Here is a 19,819-nt window from a genome sequence, read left to right on the forward strand (position 1 = left end):
CCTAATATGCAATGCATACCCTCAGGATTCTCCACTGATCCAAACAGAGGTGCACTTTTACACTACTTGCCCTAGTACGCAAAGCCTGCCCTCAGGATACTTCACTGATCCACAGAGAGGTGCACTTTTACAGTACCTGCCGTCCTATGAAAAGCCTGCCATCAGGATCCTACACTGATCCACACAGAGATTCACTTTTACACTACTTGCCCTGGTACACAAAGCCAGTCCTCAGGATCCTCCACAGATCTATGTAGATGTTCACGTTTACACTCCCTCTCCTACTACAAAAAGCCTGCCTCAGGATCCTCCACTGATACACGTACAGGTTCACTTTTGCACTAACTGCCCTCCTACACAAAGCCAGCCCTGAGGATCCTCCACTGATTTACACAGAGGTTCACTTTTACACTTCTTGCCCTATACACGGAGCCTGCCTTGCAGATCGTCCACTGATCAACGTAGAGGTTCACTTTTACACTACTTGCCGTAGTACGCAAAGCCTGCCCTCACCATCCTCCACTGATCCACAGAGAGGTTCACTTTTAAACTACTTCCCATGTTACGCAATGCATGTCCTCAGGCACCTACAATGATCCATACAGAGGTTCGCTTTTACACTACTTGCCTAGTACACAAAGCCTGCCCTGCAGAACCTCCACTGATCAACGCAGAGGTTCACTTTTACACTACTTACCTAGTACACAAAGCCTGCCCCACGGATCCTCTACTGATCAACGTAGAGGTTCACTTTTACACTACTTACCTAGTACACAAAGTACACAAAGCCTGCCCCGCGGATCCTCCACAGATCCACGTACAGGTTCACCTTTACAATACTTACCCTACTACACAAAGCCTTCCTTCAGGATCCTCCACTGATACACAGAGGTTCACTTTTACAACACTTCCCGTACTACACAAAGCCTTCCTTCAGCATCCTTCACTGATCCATGTAAAGAATCACTTTTACACTACTTGCCCTAGGTCTCGGAAAGCCTGCCCTGCGGATCCTCCACTGATTCACGTAGGGGTTCACTATTACCCTACTTGTCCGGTGTGCTTAGTACACAAAGTTTGGCTCCACAGAATCATTTTCCCAATGTTCTGTTAGTGTCCAGAATGACCGTCATATTCCTCTGCATCAAAGCTTGTTCCTCACCATGCCGTTTAATCACTGCTCCCCTACACAAACACTTTCTCGGCTGCTTATGAAATACCGACGAGGAGCTCGATGTGACTCTTTCAAAGTGAGGACCCAGAAACCTTTAGCTATGAGCTCTCAGAGTCAAAACCACCCAGATTCTGCAAGAAACACAGTACTGTGCAGCCCAAGCATCCCGTTGACTAGGTGGAGACAGTGCACAACTGGAGCTGCACCTATAACATGAGTGTATAACCTTCTAAGTCATAGATTATAAGAGCATCAGATGTAACCATTTCATCAGTATCCTTATTTATACCCTATATGACACCTGCACATACTGTCCCCTGGACTTCATGAGGTCAACCCAGAAAGCTCTTGTACACAAAATGCCATGATCTATACCAAGGACATATGCAATCCTAGACCTCAAAAAACAGATGACGAACAATAGACTGGTGAAGCACATGGTGAACTTTCCTGAGAAATGAGCAACATAACACAACACAACATAAGATAAATATCCGTTGCTGCACGGCACCTGGTTCTGGTCACTCCATTGAAGTTAACTCCAGAACATACATAGACCAATAACAGGTCCTAGACGAGACTGCATTCTTAATACCAGTGTGGTGAACATGCCTTCTCTGTAAGCTTTTAGATTTCGAAAGGATTATTGAAGCAGGCCAACAAAACCTACCAGATTACATATCAGGTCTTTGGAATCTAAAAATGTAATCCTATGAACCATATCTATGTGCCAGGGCAGACACACAAACTTCATTAGAATGGAGAGAGGTTTGCGAATTCAAAGACAAATGTGCACAGAGTCTGGTGTTCACAAGGCTTTATTTGCAATCAGGATGTGAAGCACTTCTTGCTTCTTCGGCCAACATCTTTGGCGGTTCTCTTCAGTATCCTCACACAAATGCATTGACCTGGAGATTTTCCACCTGCACATTCTCCACCGCAAGGCTCCCGTCCAGCGTGGCCTGGTAAATCTCGATTGTTTCTGCCAGCGGGATAGGTTCACTGGTTTCAATGATGGCTATGGTCTCTCCAAACTCATTACACATGATGGTCTGCTGGGCCTGAGGTGAAAGCTCCTTGTGGGTCTTCCGGTGACTCCTCAGGTTTGACTGGGTTTTGAAGGCCTTGCCACACTCATGGCAAGTGTGTGGCCGCTCACCAGTGTGGATGCGCCGGTGCTCCACTAAGTGCATGGACTGAACAAACCGCTTTCCACACTCATCACACTTGTAGGGTCGCTCACCAGTGTGCAGGCGGCGGTGCTCCCGTAGGTGGGTGGCCTGACGGAAGGCCTTACCACACACCTGACAAGGGAAGGGCCTCTCATTAGTGTGGGTACGGTAGTGCAGTTGCAAGCCAGAGGCTGCCACAAATGTCTTCGAACACACCTCGCACTGGTGGGGCCGAGCTCCTGAGTGTCTCTGCTCGTGGCGCGTTAGGCCACTTTGGCTAGAAAAGGACTTGCTGCACTGGGGGCACTTGAAAGGGCGCTGACCAGCATGCACTAGTTTGTGCAAAGTCAGGTTGGCTTGGGAGTTCATCCTCTTTCCACAGATGGGGCATTCATAGTGCATCTTCTGGCTGCAATGATGCTCCTCCAGCTTGGAAAGATGAACAAAGATGGCCCCGCAGTGCTTGCAGTGATGGGGCTCCTTTCCCAGGTGGATGAAGCGGTGCAACTCCAGCAGCCTCCTGCGCAGAAAAGACTTATCGCAGTCTTTACACTTGAAGGGGAGCTCACCTGTATGACCGTACAGGTGAAGGGCCAGCTTGGATGCACGGGAGAAAGAGAGCCCGCACTCCTTGCAGGTGTAGGGGCTGGTTCCATCGTGCACAATGCGGTGCTGCTGCAAGTTCGAGGACTGAGTGAAGGTCTTGTTGCAGATGTCACATTTGTATGGCCGCTCACCCGTATGGATCAGGTTGTGTCTCATCAGATTGGCCAGCGAGGTGAAGGTCTTGCCACACTCTGTACACTGGAATGGCCTCTCTCCTGTATGAATGCGCATGTGGTTTTTCACATGCACCAGCTTTTTGAACTTTTTCCCACACAGCTGGCACTTGTGTGTCCTCTCAAGAATATGCACAACCCTTTTATGACGGACCATGCGGATGTGGGTGGAAAACTCCTTCTCACACTGTGGACACTTAAAACCCTTCCCAGACTTGCTGGTCTCCACCCGCTGGAGATGTTCTTGGGCTACACCGTTCACATGCACATTGGCAAGAGAAGGCTCTTTCAGGAGGACAGGTGTCCCCTCCACTGGAGTGGAGGTTTCAAAGACTTCAGCAGCTGTACTATCAATCTCAGCTCTGGTCATGTTTCCATGCTCCTGGACAGCTGGTTCTGGCATTGGCTGTAACGCTGACAGGCAGGGTTCCGCACCCAGTGGCTCCACATGCATTTTTAATTTCTCTGGTGGGACACCACTCTTGCCCACATGGGTCCTCCGATGGTACAAGAACTTGGTCATGTTGCTGAAAGTCTTGCCACACACACAGTGATGCAGGGGGTCTGCGGTGTGAGTTTTGCGATGCAGCATGAGGGTCATCTCTGTTCCAAAGCCTAAGCCACAGTCCACACAGAGGTAGAGTGCTTCTCCGCGGTGTATCCTCATGTGCTGCTCCAAGGACACTGCCTTCTTGAACACCTTGCTGCAATTTGGACACTCAAAGGTGCCATTGACATGTGCCTTCTGGTGTGCCTGCAGACGCGTTGCAGATGTGAACTGGCGATCACAATGTGCGCAGAAAAACTGCTCTGTGGCGTTGAACCTGCAATGCTGTTTCAATTCCTCCAATGACGCAAAGGCATCTTTGCAATGAGTACATTTAAAGGGACGGAGTGTTGGTCCACCCTTTTCTCTTGGAGCATTGCATTGACTGCTTGGAAGCGCCACCCTCTGATGCGAGTTGCAGACAAGCGCTTGTCCTCCATTCTCACTAATAATGGTCACATTCTGTTGTCCTTCATGAGCTGCTGATGGAAGAGCCCCGAGGAGTCTGACTTCACTCTTAATGCCACCAGCTGCATTACTTTCATGAAGAGAACACTCTCCGCTTTCTTTCTCCATCTCCAGAAAATGTGTTCCCTGGTGTTCCAGGAACTCCTCTGGAGTCTGGAACAACTGTGTGCATTCAGAGCACTCGTACGGGTGGATTGCTGCAGGCTCTGGGCGCAGTTCATACCTTTCTGTGACATGGTGATTCTCCTGCTTTACTTGCACTGTGGATTGGATGTCCTCACTCTCCTTCAGATCTTCACTTTGTAGTGTCTTATCTACAGGCACGGCCTGGGTCATCTCACTTTGGGTATTTTGCAAGTAAGTTTGAGTTGGCAAAGTGTGTGATGGTGGTTGCCGTTCTAGCACAGCTGCTAGTGTCCCACAAACATTCTTGCTCTCATACATATGGTCACCCACGACCACATTCTGCAGGTTGACAAGCCCGTTGTCCACCTGCAGGATGATGTTCTGGGTGAGATCTTTGGTGTGGGCTCTCTGGTGAGCGAGCCACACCTCCGGTGATGTAAAGAGTGCTTTACACTCACAGCATTGATAATGGATCTGGCTGCCAAGGGTACTGTGAGACTCTGTTCGACTGCTATGCTGGGCGCTCACCCTTGTGTGAGACTCTTGATGCTGCAGCAGGTCATTGGGTGACAGCACAAACTCCCCACACTCTAGACACTGGTAGTGGCTCTGCCTGGCCACGCCCTGGACCTGCCCACTGCTTACACTGGGAGCCTCTGTGCCAGCTTCATTGTAGTTGTCTCCCATGTGGTCCTGTTGATGCACAAGGACTTCTTCCAGGGTGTTGTAGAGCGTTCCACACTCCGAGCACATATACTGATGCAAGAAAAGGGGTTCCTGTGTCTCCTCGGCCATGGCTGCCTGCTCTCCTCCGCTCTTCGCTGCATGCCCTCGAACGATGGCAACACTCACAAGCAGTCAAATGGCATGGATTCCTGGCAGAGAAAAAAAACAAGTCACATGGGTAAAGAGAAATCACTTTCCAAACACACTAAGGCTGGAAAAGCATGTTAAAGACTAAAACATCCCATACTTGTTTCCTCAGTGCATTGGCTGTGTGCCACTGCAGTTTATGCCACACTCTCAAACGTGCCCTAGAATACGCCACAGATATACTGAGCTGCTCTCCAACAACTGGTGCCTGCAGTTCAACGAATGATGTAGAGCAGCAATTACCCAGTTTATCAAAACCTATGAATGTCCGAGTTCCAAAGTGCCCAGACGCTGGTGTAGGGCAGACAGAATTCAAAGCCCATCTCAAAAGCATAGTTAAGAGAAGAGGGTAGAGAAGGCTGTAGAGTGTTCTTTGTGTTTTAGTTAGGTTTGTACTCTCAATCCTACAATGTCACACTAAAGGTTGCATTCACTTAAAAATAATGTTATGTACAATTTAACATAAAGAATGAGGAGGGGCAGTCAAAGAATGTCAAGGTCCAGAAGAGTCACAGGGGTACTCTGAAATTCAGTGGATGTTAAAAGCAGTTTGGGCCCCCATCCTCCTTCTGTAAGTGTGGTGGGCTGAAGTTTCTGCTGTTTACATGGCACGGCTTCAAGCTGAGAAGTACGAAGTACACAAGTATTACATCTTTCTACAAAGTTCTCCTTACATGATTGTCTTGGTTCTCAGTCTGGAAGTAGGTCTTCCCACTTTCACCAGCCTCTTCACGTCTGGGTGTCTCCTATGAGTGTCCACGTACCACCAGTATCTTAACCCCGGAGCGTCATCCACAAGGATCCACACAACATTAGTCCTCTGATAAGCCTACTGCTCGACCACAAAATAGAGCATTAGAGTTATCTAATTTTGCCACTATCTTACCTCTAAGGGGAACCCTTGGACTCTGTGCACACTATCTCTTACTTTGAGATAGTATATACAGAGCCAACTTCCTACATTGGTGGATCAGCAGTGGGGTCTAAGTCTGCATTTGCTGGACTACTCAGTTAATATCTGATCACACAACTAAATTCCAAAAAATGTCATTAGAAACTGATTTTTGAAATTTTAGCTATTTTTCTAAATTCCTTTCAATAAGTCCTGCTAAGGCCTTGTGTAAGTCCATGTTAGCATTTCTTTTAGAGTTTAAAAGTTTGTAAGGATTTAAGTTCTAGAAGTAGTTTTTAGATTCTTAAAAAGTAATCCCAACTTTAAGAGAAATAGGGCCAGGTGTAGCAAAGGGTTTTACCCATTCTGTATCTATGGGAAAATGTGTTCGTACATATGGCCCATAATGTCTAGCACAGATGAGATGGTGGTGGAACTCAACCTCACCCCTTACCTGCATCTAGGGATGTCAGAGTTAAGGACTCTCTGTAAGCTAAAAAAATATAAAGACTGGGTCCAACCCTACCAAAATAAAGTTCCAGGAGCTTTTGGCAGAGTTTGCAAAAGACCACCCCTCTGAGGATAATCCTACAGATGAGGAAATTAGTGACCAGGAGGGCGATTCCCTCCCTCCTTTCCTAATTAGGGAGAACAGGGTCTCTCAAACCCTGATTCCACAAATCATAGTCAGAGAGACTGGTTCTTCCACAGGTGAGACCTGTAACTCTGAAAGCATTGAGGGCAGCCTCAATGAAGATGGCCTCCTCTTAGCAAGGATGGCCAAAAGATTGGCTTTGGAGAGACAGCTCCTAGCCATAGAGAGGGAAAGACAAGAGATGGGTTTAGCTCCCATCAATGGTGGCAGCAACATAAATAGGGTCAGGGAGAATACTGACAACCTAAAAATCCCCAAAGGCTTTGTAACAAAATATGAAGATGTTGATGATATCACCAAATGGTTCACAGCTTCCGAGAGGGCTTGTGCAACCAGAAAAGTAAACAAATCTCACAGGGGTGCTCTCCTTTGGGAAATGTTCACTAGAGAGTGTAGGGATAGACTCTTCACACTCCCTGGAAAGGAAGCAGAATCCTATGACCTCATGAAGGCTACCCTGATTGAAGGCTTTGGATTCTCAACGGAGGAGTACAGGATTAGGTTCAGGAGGGCTCAAAAATCCTTGAGCCAGACCTGGGTTGATTTTGTTTACTTCTAAGTCAAAACACTAGATGGTTGGATAACTGGCAGTGGTGTAAATGATTATGATGGGCTGTATAACGTGTTTATGAAAGAACATCTGTTAAGTAATTGTTTCAATGACAAACTGCATCAGCATCTGGTAGACCTAGGTCCAATTACTCCCCAAGAATTGGGAAAGAAGGCAGACCATTGGGTCAAGACTAGGGTGACGAAGACTTCCACAGGGGGTGACCAAAAGAAAGGGGTCACAAAGCCTCCCCAGGGGAAGAGTGTTGAGTCATCCAAGGGAAAAAGTAAAGAGTCTTCTACAGGGCCCCAAAAACCTGCTCAGGAGGGTGGGCCCAGAGCCTTTTCACAGTCCTCAAATGGGTATAAGGGTAAAACCTTTGATCCCAAGAAGGCCTGGTGTCACAACTGTAGACAGCATGGACACCAAACTGGAGACATGGCATGTCCCAGGAAAAGTCCCACAAGTAATACTCCAGTTAGCACTGGAATAGCCAGTGTCCAGGTGGGATCAACAGTGTACCCAGAGCAAATCAGGGTTCACACTGAAGCTACATTAGTCTCTGAGGGTGGGGAGGATTTAGCCACACTTGCTGCCTGGCCACCTAACATGCAAAAATACAGGCAGCAGCTCTTAATCAATGGGACAAGTGTAGAAGCCCTGAGGGATACAGGTGTCACTATGGTAACAGACAAACTGGTTTTCCCAGGACAGTACCTAGCTGGACAGACATATCCAGTCACCAATGCTGACTATGAAACTAAAGTCCATCCCATGGCAATGGTGACTTTAGAATGGGGAGGAGTTACTGGCCTGAAACAGGTGGCAGTCTCCTCTGCAATCCCAGTAGAATGTCTGCTAGGAAATTATCTGGAGTCCTCAGCATGGGCTGAGGTAGAGCTCAAGACCCATGCAGCCATGCTGGGTATCCCTGAACTGGTGTGTGTCAAGACAAGGACACAGTGCAGGGCTCGGGTGAAAAAGAAGTGTTGGAGTCTGGAATATTGGCCCAACCTTCCAAGATAAAATGAAAGAAGACGGGAAACCAGCTTCAACACAGCACAAGAAACATAACCTCTCTTCCCAGGAAGATGTTCTATCCCCTGAGGGAACTGAGTCGATGGAGCTGGACCTTACCAGGTTGAGCTTTTGGGCCCGGGGGGCCCTCAAGGGAACAGCTGTGTAAGGGGCAAGAAACTTATCCCTCTCTTGAAGGCCTAGGACAGGAATCAGCTGAGCAAGAAAAAGGAAATGTCAGTGGAACCCACAGGGTCTATTGGGAAGATGGACTCCTTTACACTGAGGCAAGATATCCCAAACCTCGTGCCAATAGGAGAGTGGTAGTGCCTCAGGAGTTTAGGGAGTTCAATCTGACCTTAGGCCATGACATTCCCCTTGCTGGGCATTTGGGACAAACCAAGACATGGGAGAGATTAGTCAACCATTTCTACTGGCCCAATATGTTCCAGAAGGTAAAGGAGTTTTGCACCTCCTGTGTCACCTGTCAAGCCAGTGTTAAGACAGGTGGCCATCCAAAGGCTCCCCTCATTCCACTTCCAGTGGTGGGGGTTGTAGGAAGTTTTCTCTGTATATACTATTTCAAAGTAAGAAATAGTGTGCACAGAATCCAAGGGTTCCCCTTAGAGGTAAGATATTGGCAAAAAGAGATAATTCTAATGCTCTATTTTGTGGTAGTGTGGTCGAGCAGTAGGCTTATCAGAGGGTAGTGTTAACCATTTGTTGTACACACACACAGGCAATAAATGAGGAACACACACTCAAAGACTTACTCCAGGCCAATAGGTTTTTATATTGAAAAATATATTTTCTTAGTTTATTTTAAGAACCATAGGTTCAAGATTTACAAGTAATACTTTAAATGTAAGGTACTTCACTTAGATACTTTAGGAACTTTGAATAAAAGCAATACCATATACAGTCTTTGTAAAAATGGCAATAAGCTATTTTCAAAGTGGACACTGCAAAAATCAACAGTTCCTGGGGGAGGTAAGTAAAGGTTAGGTTTGAAGGTAAGTAAAAAACGTACAAGTCTCAAAGTTGGGGCATAGGTAGCCCACCGTTGGGGGTTCAAGGCAACCCCGAAATTACCACACCAACAGCTCAAGGCCGGTCAGGTGCAGCGGTCAAGGAGGTGCCCAAAACACATAGGCTTCAATGGAGTACAGGGGTGCCCCGGTTCCAGTCTGCCAGCAGGTAAGTACCCGCGTCCTCGGGGGCAGACCAGGGGGGTTTTGTAGGGCACCGAGGGAGACACAAGAAGGCACAGAAAGTACACCTTCAGCGGCACAGGGGCGGCCGGGTGCAGTGTGCAAACAGGCGTCGGGTTTTAGATAGGAAGTAATGGAGGGACCCAGGGGTCACTTCAACGATGCAGGCAGGCACAGGGGGGCTCCTTGGGGCAGCCACCACCTGGGCTAGGCAGAGGGTCGCTTGGGGGTCGCTCCTGCACTGGAGTTCGGTTCCTTCAGGTCCAAGGGGCTGAGGGTGCAGTGTTTGTTCCAGGCATCGGGTCCCTTGTTACAGGCAGTCGCCGTCAGGGGGAGCCTCTGGATTCTCTCTGCAGGCGTCGCTGTGGGGTCTCGGGGGGGGTCGTCTCTGGTTACTCACGGGCTCGCGGTCGCCGGGGAGTCCTCCCTGAGGTGTTGGTTTTCTGCAGGTCGAGCCGGGGGCGTTGGGTACAGAGTGGGAACTCTCACGCTTCCGGCGGGAAACGTGAAGTCTTTAAAGTTGCTTCTTTGTTGCAAAGAAGTTGCAGGTTTTTGAACAGAGCCGCTGTTCACAGGAGTTTCTTGGTCCTTGGGTGCAGGGCAGTCCTCTGAGGCTTCAGAGGTCGCTGGTCCCTGTTGCATGCGTCACTGTTGCAGTTTTCTTCGAAGTTGGGAGACAGGCCGGTAGGGCTGGGGCCAAAGCAGTTGTCCCCTCTAACAGGCCTTACAGCCCTTAGGCAGGGTGCACTATACCACAGGAGAGGGCATATGTGCATGAGTACTATGCCCCTACAGTGTCTAAGCAAAACCTTAGACATTGTAAGTGCAGGGTAGCCATAAAGAGTATATGGTCTGGGAGTTTTTCAAACACGAACTCCACAGTTCCATAATGGCTACACTGAAATCTTGGAAGTTTGGTATCAAACTTCTCAGCACAATAAATGCACACTGATGCCAGTGTGGAATTTATTGTAAAATATACCCAGAGGGCATCATAGGGATGCCCTCTGAATACCTGTCCGACTCCTAGTGCTAGGCTGACCAGTTTCTGCCAGCCTGCCACAACCAGATGAGTTGCTGGCTACATGGGGCGAGTGCCTTTGTCACTCTATGGCCAGGAACAAAGCCTGTACTGGGTGGAGGTGCTTCTCACCTCCCCCTGCAGGAACTGTAAGAACCTGGCGGTGAGCCTCAAAGGCTCATGCCTTCTGTTACAGCACCCCAGGGCATCCCAGCTAGTGGAGATACCCAACCCTCCCTCCACTGCCCCATTGTTGGCAGCAAGGCTGGAGGAGATAATGAGAAAAACAAGGAGGAGTCACCCACCGGTCAGGACAGCCCCTAAGGTGTCCTGAGCTGAGGTGACCCCTGCCTTTAGAAATCCTTCATCTTGAGATTGGAGGATTCCCCCAGTAGAATTAGGGATGTGCCCCCCTCCCCTCAGGGAGGAGGCACAAAGAGGGTGTAGCCACCCTCTAGGACAGTAGCCATTGGCTACTGCCCTCCTGACCTAAACACACCCCTAAATCTAGTATTTAGGGGCGACCCAGAACCCAGGAAATCAGATTCCTGCAACCTACACAAAGAAGAAGGACTGCTGACCTGAAAGCCCTGCAGCGACGACAACTGCTTTGGACCCAGCCCTACTGGCCTGTCTCCAGACTCAAAGAACCTGCACAGAGATGCATCCGACAGGGACCAGCGACCTCTGAAGCCTCAGAGGACTGCCCTGAACCTGAAGGACGAAGAAACTCCTGTGAACAGCGGCACTGTTCAAAAACAGCAACAACTTTCTTGCAACTTTTAAAGAACTCACTCTTCCCGCCAGAAGCGTGAGACTTCACCCTCTGCACCCGACGCCCCTGGGTAGAGCTCCAGAGAACCAACTCTACAGGGAGGACTCCCAGGCAACTGCGACCTCGTGAGTAACCCGAGACGACCCCCCTGTGCCGCCACAGCGACGCATGCAGAGAGGATCCAGAGGCTCCCCCTGACCCTGACTGCCTATAACAAGGAACCCGACGCCTGGACCAAGCACTGCACCCACAGCCTCCAGGACCAGAAGGAATAGAACTCCAGTGCAAGAGTGACCACCAGGCGACCCTCTGCCCAGCCCAGTCGGTGGCTGGCCCGAGAAGCCCCCGTGCCCTGCCTGCACCGCTAGAGTGATCCCGGGTCCCTCCACTGATTCCTATTCAAAACCTGACGCATGCTTTGCACACTGCACCCAGCCCCCCCTGTGCTGCTGAGGGTGTGTTTTGTGTGCCTACTTGTGTCCCCCCCAGTGGTCTACAAAACCCCCCTGGTCTGCCCTCCGAAGACGCAGGTACTTACCTGTTGGCAGACTGGAACCGGAGCACCCCTGTTCTCCATAGGCGCCTATGTGTTTTGGGCCCTCCTTTGACCTCTGCACCTGACCGGCCCTGTGTTGCTGGTGCAGTGACTTTGGAGTTGCCTTGAACCCCCTACAGTGGGCTGCATATGCCCAGGAACTTGAAGTTGTATGTACCTTACTTACCTGAAAAACTAACCATTACTTACCTCCCCAGGAACTGTTGATTTTTGCACCGTGTCCACTTTTAAAATAGCTTATTGCCATGTTAACTAAAACTGTGTATGTTACTGCTCTAATTCAAAGTTCCTAACTTCCCTGTGTGGAGTACCTTGCATTTTATGTATTTACTTCAAATCTTGAATCTTGTGGTTCTAAAATAAGTTAAGAAAGGTATTTTTCTATATAAAAACTATTGGCCTGGAGTAAGTCTTTGAGTGTGTGTTCCTCATTTATTGCCTTTGTGTGTACAACAAATGCTTAAGACTACCTTCTGATAAGCCTACTGCTCGACCACACTACCACAAAATAGAGCATTAGAGTTATCTAATTTTGCCACTATCTTGCCTCTAAGGGGAACCCTTGGACTCTGTGCACACTATCTCTTACTTTGAGATAGTATATACAGAGCCAACTTCCTACACATAGTACAGCCACTTGTTCTCATTTAAAAGGACCAGTGAGTGTTTAATCGGATTCTCCTCTGCGGAAGTGTGGATCTCCGCTTATGGACCAACGTGGTGGTGGGCACTGTTTTAGTGTAATGCCTCTAAGGTAAGCCCAACCCTTCCATATTTTTTATGCTTTTTGCAAGCAGCCTGCGATATGCATTTTGGACATTCTAGGGCCAAGTAGTCGTCCATGCCTTTGGCCCATTTTGGCGATGGACCGAACCACTGTGGTTTTCCATTCCTGTGCTATGTTGTGTTTTGCAGTCACCAATCCTAGCCACTGTTGTGCCCTGTGATACCTATTTCCATCCGAGCCCTAAGTGACATGTGAAAAAATTATCTTGGGGTCCCTGGGAACTTTCAGTTCAAATATCCCATCCAGGGTTCACAGTACATGGTCCCAAAAGGTAGAGAGGGTGGGGCATTGCAAGAAAGTATGTAGTCTGTCTCCCTCAGGGTGGTCGCATCGCAAGCAATTGCTTGAAGGGATCAGTCCCATACTGAACAATCAAGCCCGGTTGAAATATGTGTGGTGTAGCAATTTAAGTTGGATCAGGTGAAACTGAGACCTGATTGCCACCTCCCTGGGGGTGGCGACCGTCTGTATCCAGTCCTCATCATCCAGGGAGCCCAAGTCTCTTTTCCACGCCTCCCTCAGACCTTTCATAGAGTCTGGCTTATTTCAGAGGAGTATATGGTATATGTCTGAGAGTTTTTTTTCCTTGATGTGAGTCAGGAGAAGTTAAGCCTCCATTGGGGAGTACTCGGGATGTCTCCCACTGACTGTATATAGGGCTGGAGGGCTTGTTGGAGTTGGATGTGGTGGAAAAACTGGGAACGGTGGAGGTCATATTCTGATTGCAGGTCCTGGAAGGACTTCAGTGTCCCATTGTGTAGGACGTCCCCAAGCACCAAACTGCCTATGGTGTCGCAGGCGAAGAAGACACAAAGGGCAATGACCTGTAGAAGACTGTTCCCTTGCCATAGTGGGGTCTCCAGCGTGAGTTTGTCAGCCCAGCCCATAGATTAGAGCGCATCCATCCACATCATCAACACGACTTGTGTGGCGGAAGGTAATTGATTGGGGTGTGCACCCCTGTAAAGAAAATGTGGAAGATTAGAGCAACCTATGATCTACCGTTCAGTCGTGTCAAATCCATCAATCCACCAGTTGTTCAAGACAAGAAGGTGGGCTGCCTGGTAGTATAGGAGTATGTATGGAGTAGCGATCTCGCCAGCATGTATGGGATGGCAACATTTTCCCCGGATATCTGTGGGGCCCCATAGCAACGTTCGTAGCAAGATGTTGACTCTGATGAAGAAAGATCGACCAATCGGATAGGGATAATTCTGAAGCTGGTACAGAAGCCTCAGCAGGGCCCACCATCTTAAAAATAGTCCAGCGCTCCAGTAGGGACAGTGGGAGAGTGGCCCAGAATTTCATGTCTTCGGCTAGCCCATTGATTTGTGACTGTAAGTTGGACTTGTATGCGCAGCCTTTGTCCAAGGTAATAAGTACTCCTATGTACTTTAACCCGTCAGGAGCACCCTCAGCCTGGGTGCCCAGGGCATAGTCTGTGGGCGAGGAGCTATGGAATAGATGGACGCTTTGTCCTCATTCATGCAGAGGCCTGAATAGGGCCCAAAGGTCTGGAGGATTTGAAGGGTACAAGGGCCTGATTCCTCAGGGTTGTCCAGGAACAGAAGGACATCGTCCGCGTAGAGGGATATTCTGTAGCTCACCTCCGCGGACCACTAGTAAGTTTTAAGTGGCTTAGGCTTAAGTTTCTTTTCATGGCTCAGTCACAACAAATGCATTTCCAATGTCTTCGTAAGACATTAATTGCCACGTTGGGAGTAATTAGTAACCTTATTTTCTTTGACCGCTTGGTAGTTCTTGACTTAAATAGTTATTTTTTAGGTTTTAGGTTTTTGTACAGGATCTAGATTCCATATCTGTTAGTTCTGTTTGGAAGAGTCCCACTACAGTTCACTACAGGTTTCCTTCCGTATGGTGTCTGGGTCTTCAGATGTGCAACTTATGGTATGAAAGACTGAGTTACACATGGCAGGCTTCCTGGCAATTTTACTCTCAATTTTATCATCATTAATGTATAACAATAAGCCCAAAAATGGATTCTTGTCACAGTGAACTGCAAGTTGTAAGGGTTAGCAAATAAATAATTTGCAATCTCGTGGAGGCTTCATTGGGACCAGTGCATATGATTGATATATTGTCAATTTACCAACCTGTTTCTGTCTGTATCGGTTACCTTTAACAACATTTTATTCAATATCAATTCTGTTATTTCAAGCATCATCACAGTGTTTTCGTAACAGAAGGTGGCATGAGCAGGGGTGTGGAATTTAATCAAATGTCCACTTGTCCATGGTGCTGGTTGCTTCCTAAATCTACTTGTTCTGTAAAAATAATCTACTCGTCCCCTTGGTGCCATTTAGTGCGGCGACAAATTATGGAAGCAATCTCATTATGTAAGAGCTCTGATAATAGCCTCTCTGATTATGTCAGGGCTACTACGATAGTAGGGCTTGACTACTTGCAATTTCAAACCCTACTATTGCAATTTCCTTATTTTGCCACCTTTTTGCAAATTTATATACTGGGGCTGTAGGAAGCAATAAGTAATAGTTCCAGGGCTGGAATGCATTTGAGTCTGCAAACCTACTAACTTGCATGTTTTAAGGATTTTCACCAGCTCTTCTCTAATTGTTTACCATAATGAGAAAGGTTGGAAATTTACTCCTGACAATGGCAGAAGTAGAAGTTGGGTAAAAAGTGGTTGGAGGGAAAGTGAACTTGTAAACGCTGAACAGATTTTCACATGAGCACATCTACACATGCTCATGCTAAAATATAGTTCACAAATATTTTTTAGGGGTACGATATCCTGGTCTACGTCTGTAAGTTCTTGTGAATTTATGGAAGCCACTAATTCAAAGACCTATACCATGGGTGCACTTCAGTGACTTTAAGAATGAGGTCCCTAATTAGGTCTGCCGGTAACAAAGACATTTTGTTTTTATTTAACTTCTATTTCTATATCTATTGGCTGGCTTTACTGTGAGTGATTGCATTCTGCTCTTCCCTGCAAAGAATACAGAGGGTCCCCCAAGACTCACTCAGGGTTGGTGCTGTGTTGAGGGAACCCCTGGAGGGGGGCTGAGGGGCCTTTACACACCACTGGTGGCAATGTGTGCTTTCTGAGATCAAAAACCTTTTTTTCTTTTTGCCAATGTTTGTTACAATGGTGCGGGCATGTCAGCTCCCACAACAATAAAGTGTTACAAAAGCCATGTCAAAACAAGACATGCATTGACAAAACCAAAAAACTCAAAATATCTCAGATCGGTTGGCTTTGCCAGTGCTTGTTTATTTTCATACCATAATCTTGTTGAAAATCGTTACACTGATTCTCCAGTAGGAATATTTTTGGGAAATACTAGCATGCATTAACACATTTTACTAAATGATGCTTCAAAGAAATAGCACCTAACATTTCATAGGAGCAAAACTTTTTTTCTTACTTGCATTTTTTCTGAATATTTTATTTTGAAAGCAAAGACTCCTCACTGTTTCTTACAAGTTTCTGCAAACATTTGCATCTAATCAGAGCGCTTTCTGGGAGCATTATACTTAGCCTCATACTGTTAAACTTTTCAAATGTGTGTACACTTTTTTTGTTTTACTGGAACCACTGTAAGTAGTGCAGTGTGGCCTTAAGACCTTTATTTACAGCGCTTACCCTAATAATTAGGGCTTTTTATTAATGAACCATAAATACAAGTTCGAACAGCAATAACATATGGACACACATATTACCTCAACTGCAGACAGTTCCCTTTGTCTGTAAACTGGCAGCCAAAGGGTTTGTGCTGCAGGGGGTGGGTCTACTTGTCCCAAGGACAAAATAAACAAGAAAACTTGTTGCCCTTGACCCAAAACAATATGTCCCTGGCGTCGGGCGATAGGAATTCCACATCCCTGTGAGTAATTAGAAATGCTTATATTACTTTCAATCCATATTATGTATGTGGACTATTACGCAAAGGACATACATTTCATGGCCATCGGTCTTTTGGAAGGCCTATGGCAAAAAGCCAGGATTGGATCACCAGAAGGATGAAGCTCAAAACCAGGAGACAGATTTGGCAGTCACTCAAACAACCACTCAAGTGCACAATGCTTGGGGTAGATGGGCTCTTCTACAATGGGCCCTCAGATCTTCCTGGTTGGACTTCAGCTGTGAGATCCAGAGACTGGCCTATCAAATGACCTGCATTAACCTAACTATTGGTTTTACTAATTCGGTCTGCATAGTGTGTCTTAAACCTCTCCTGCGGTTTTACCGTGTTTGATTGAGTGAACATACCCCACGTTTCATAATGTTTGTAGTTCTAATGTAAAGTGCTAAACTATAAAAATCAAACTCGGCTGAATATGGAGGGTTTGATGTGATCATATTGAAAGTGCTGTGTTTTCCGTTGACAAAATCAGAAAGTCGTGATTTATAAAAGCTCCAGATAAGCAGAGGAAATTATTTAATTATTATAAAGCAGACATGTGGTGTTCAAGCTATAACCTGTTCCAGTTGATGCTTGTTAAAACAGAACTGCACCAATGCAAAGAACTGTGTGCCAATCATATCAAAATACAAGGAAACCCCACTCGAAGCAAGAGTTTAAACCTGTTCTCCCAGGTGAAAAACCAGTTTAAACGTTTATGGCTATCCTAGGACAGGGTATAGAATTTATGAGTAGCCTCTCCTGATTTCACAACTGGGAGGAGCTCAGCCAAGAACCAGTTACGCCTAAATAATACTAGCAAGTGTGTTTCATATCCCCCTTCATTAAACACTTCTGTCGTTTAGTTTCATAGGGCCAGCCTACAATGCCTTTTAGCATTGGCAAAAGGTCCAATTCACAGAACCGGGTCATTTGTGACTGCAAAAAGTCCTTTTGGTATGTGTTATCAAATCTCAATTTGGCTCTGAGACCTAATATTGATTCTGTATTTGGAAGTGGAGGGTTGAGGGCGTCCCTTACAAATACCAAGTCAGAATGGCGTGTATTAATGCTTTGCGACTGAAGCATTAATACCTTACCAACTCTTTTTTGAGAATGTTAAAAAAAAAAAAATTAAACCTGGACTACTGCCTACTCTTAAAAAAGTGACTTTTTTATTTTAAAGTTGTCCTTTAATAAAAATGGGATGCATTTTTAAAAAATGATTGCTTCATTTAAAAGTAATCATGGACAAGGCGCTCTGCTGACCTCAACAGGCAACCATCCCTTTGATGGCTGCGATTGGTAATGGGTTGCAATTGGAGATCTATCTCACTAGTATTCATGAGGTAGGTCGAAGTGTGACCCACTAGGAATCGGTAGTTTGCAAACCGACGTGTTAGTACATAGGTCGGTTTGCAAAATAGCACACAGGTCGCATAAAAATACTGGCTGCAAAATGCAACTAGTATTTTGCGACAAAGGCTACATACATTTGGCCATAAGTGATTTAAATAACAATTGTTACTATTACCCAATTTAATGGAACTCAATTTACCAACTTCAGACGAGGTTTAGGTTCAGCTGTCCTCGATGATCGCATGGACTAATTATTTCAAAACAGATCCAAAATCGATCAAGCACAACCAGACATAAGGAAGGCTTGCTATTAAAATACCTAAATAATTAGTCCATCTATTCCTAAGGTACTGACAGCTATAATTATATTGACAGTAGCCTATTAGTTGCACATAAGCTTACCAGATGGCACCACACATCGCTTTAGCTTAGCAACCTAGTGCATTCTGGTACATGTGTGCAGGAAAGTACCATCTTGTCTGGCATGTTACCCCCATTATTACATGTATGTAAGTTTGTTTTTTCCTGTCTCACTGGGATCCTGCTAGCCAGGACCCCAGTGCTCATAGTTTGTGGCCTGAATGTGTATACCTGTGTAGTGCCTAACTGTGTCACTGAGGCTCTGCTAACCAGAACCTCGGTGCTTATGCTCTCTCTGCCTTTAAATTTGTCACTATAGGCTAGTGACCACTTTTACCAATTTCAATTGGCACACTGGAACACCGTTATAATTCCCTAGTATATGGTACCTAGGTACCCAGGGTATTAGGGCTCCAGGAGATCCCTATGGGCTGTAGCATTTCTTTTGCCACCCATAGGGAGCTCAGACAAACCTTTACACAGGACTGCCACTGCAGCCTGAGTGAAATAACGCACATGTTATTTTACAGCCATTTTCACTGCACTTAAGTAACTTTTAAGTCACCTATATGTCTAACCCTCACTGGCCGAAGGTTAGGTGCAAAGTTACTAAGTGTGAGGGCACCCTTGCACTAGCAGAGGTGTAACCCACATAGTTCAGGGCCATTTCAACAGACTTTGTGAGAGCGGGGACACCATTACACATGTGCACTACATATAGGTCAATACCTATATGTAGCTTCACAATGGTAACTCCGAATATGGCCATGTAACATGTCTAAGATCATGGAATTGGCCCCCCGTTCCAAACGTGGTATTCAGGTGCCAATTCCATGCATCCCCGGGGCTCCACTATGGACCCCGGGTACTGCCAAACCAGCTCTCTGGGGTTTTCTCTGCAGCTACTGCTGCTGCCACCCCACAGACAGGGTTCTGCCCTCCTGGGGTCTGGGCAGCCCAGTCCCAAGAAGGCAGAACTAAGAATTTCCACTGAGAGAGGGTGTTACACCCTCTCCCTTTGGAAATAGGTGTTAAAGGCTGGGGAGGGGTAGCCTGTCCCAGCCTCTGGAAATGCTTTGAAGGGCACAGATGGTGCCCTCCTTGCATAAACCAGTCTACACCGGTTCAGGGAACCCCAAGTCCCTGCTCTGGCACGGAATTGGACTAAGGAAAGGGGAGTGACCACTCCCCTGTCCATCACCACCCCAGGGGTGGTGCCCAGAGCTCCTACAGTGTGTCCCAGACTTCTGCCGTCTAAGATCCAGAGGTGTGAGGGCACTTTGGAGGCCTCCGAGTGGCCAGTGCCAGTAGGTGACGCCAGAGACCCCTCCTGATAGGTGCTTACCTGACTAGGTGGCCAATCCTCCTCTGAGGGCTATTTAGGGTCTCTCCAGTGGGCTTTTCCTCAGATAACTACTTGCAAGAATTCACCAGAGTTCCTCTGCACCTCTCTTTTTGACTTCTGCCAAGGATCGACTGCTGACTGCTCCAGGACGCCTTCAAAACTGCAACAAAGTAGCAAGAAGACTACCAGTGACATTGTAGCGCCTAATCCTGCCGGCTTTCTCAACTGTATCCTGGTGGTGCATGCTTTGGGGGCTGCCTGCCTT

The 19,819-nt window shown here is 47.0% G+C and overlaps 1 protein-coding gene across 1 annotated transcript in view; it reads right to left on the reverse strand.

Annotated features, from left to right (window-relative positions):
• Positions 1 to 1,976: 1,976 nt before the first annotated feature.
• LOC138246651 (zinc finger protein 574-like) overlaps positions 1,977 to 19,819 on the reverse strand; it is a 29,440-nt gene continuing 11,597 nt past the window's right edge. Inside the window, exon 2 of the mRNA XM_069201385.1 lies at positions 1,977 to 5,141. Coding sequence (XP_069057486.1) covers positions 2,065 to 5,061 — 2,997 coding nt within the window. The 5' untranslated portion in view covers positions 5,062 to 5,141 and the 3' untranslated portion in view covers positions 1,977 to 2,064. The remainder of the gene's footprint in view (positions 5,142 to 19,819) is intronic.

This window comes from Pleurodeles waltl, chromosome 7 (assembly GCF_031143425.1).
Source record: "Pleurodeles waltl isolate 20211129_DDA chromosome 7, aPleWal1.hap1.20221129, whole genome shotgun sequence".
NCBI classification, from domain to species: Eukaryota; Metazoa; Chordata; class Amphibia; order Caudata; family Salamandridae; genus Pleurodeles; species Pleurodeles waltl.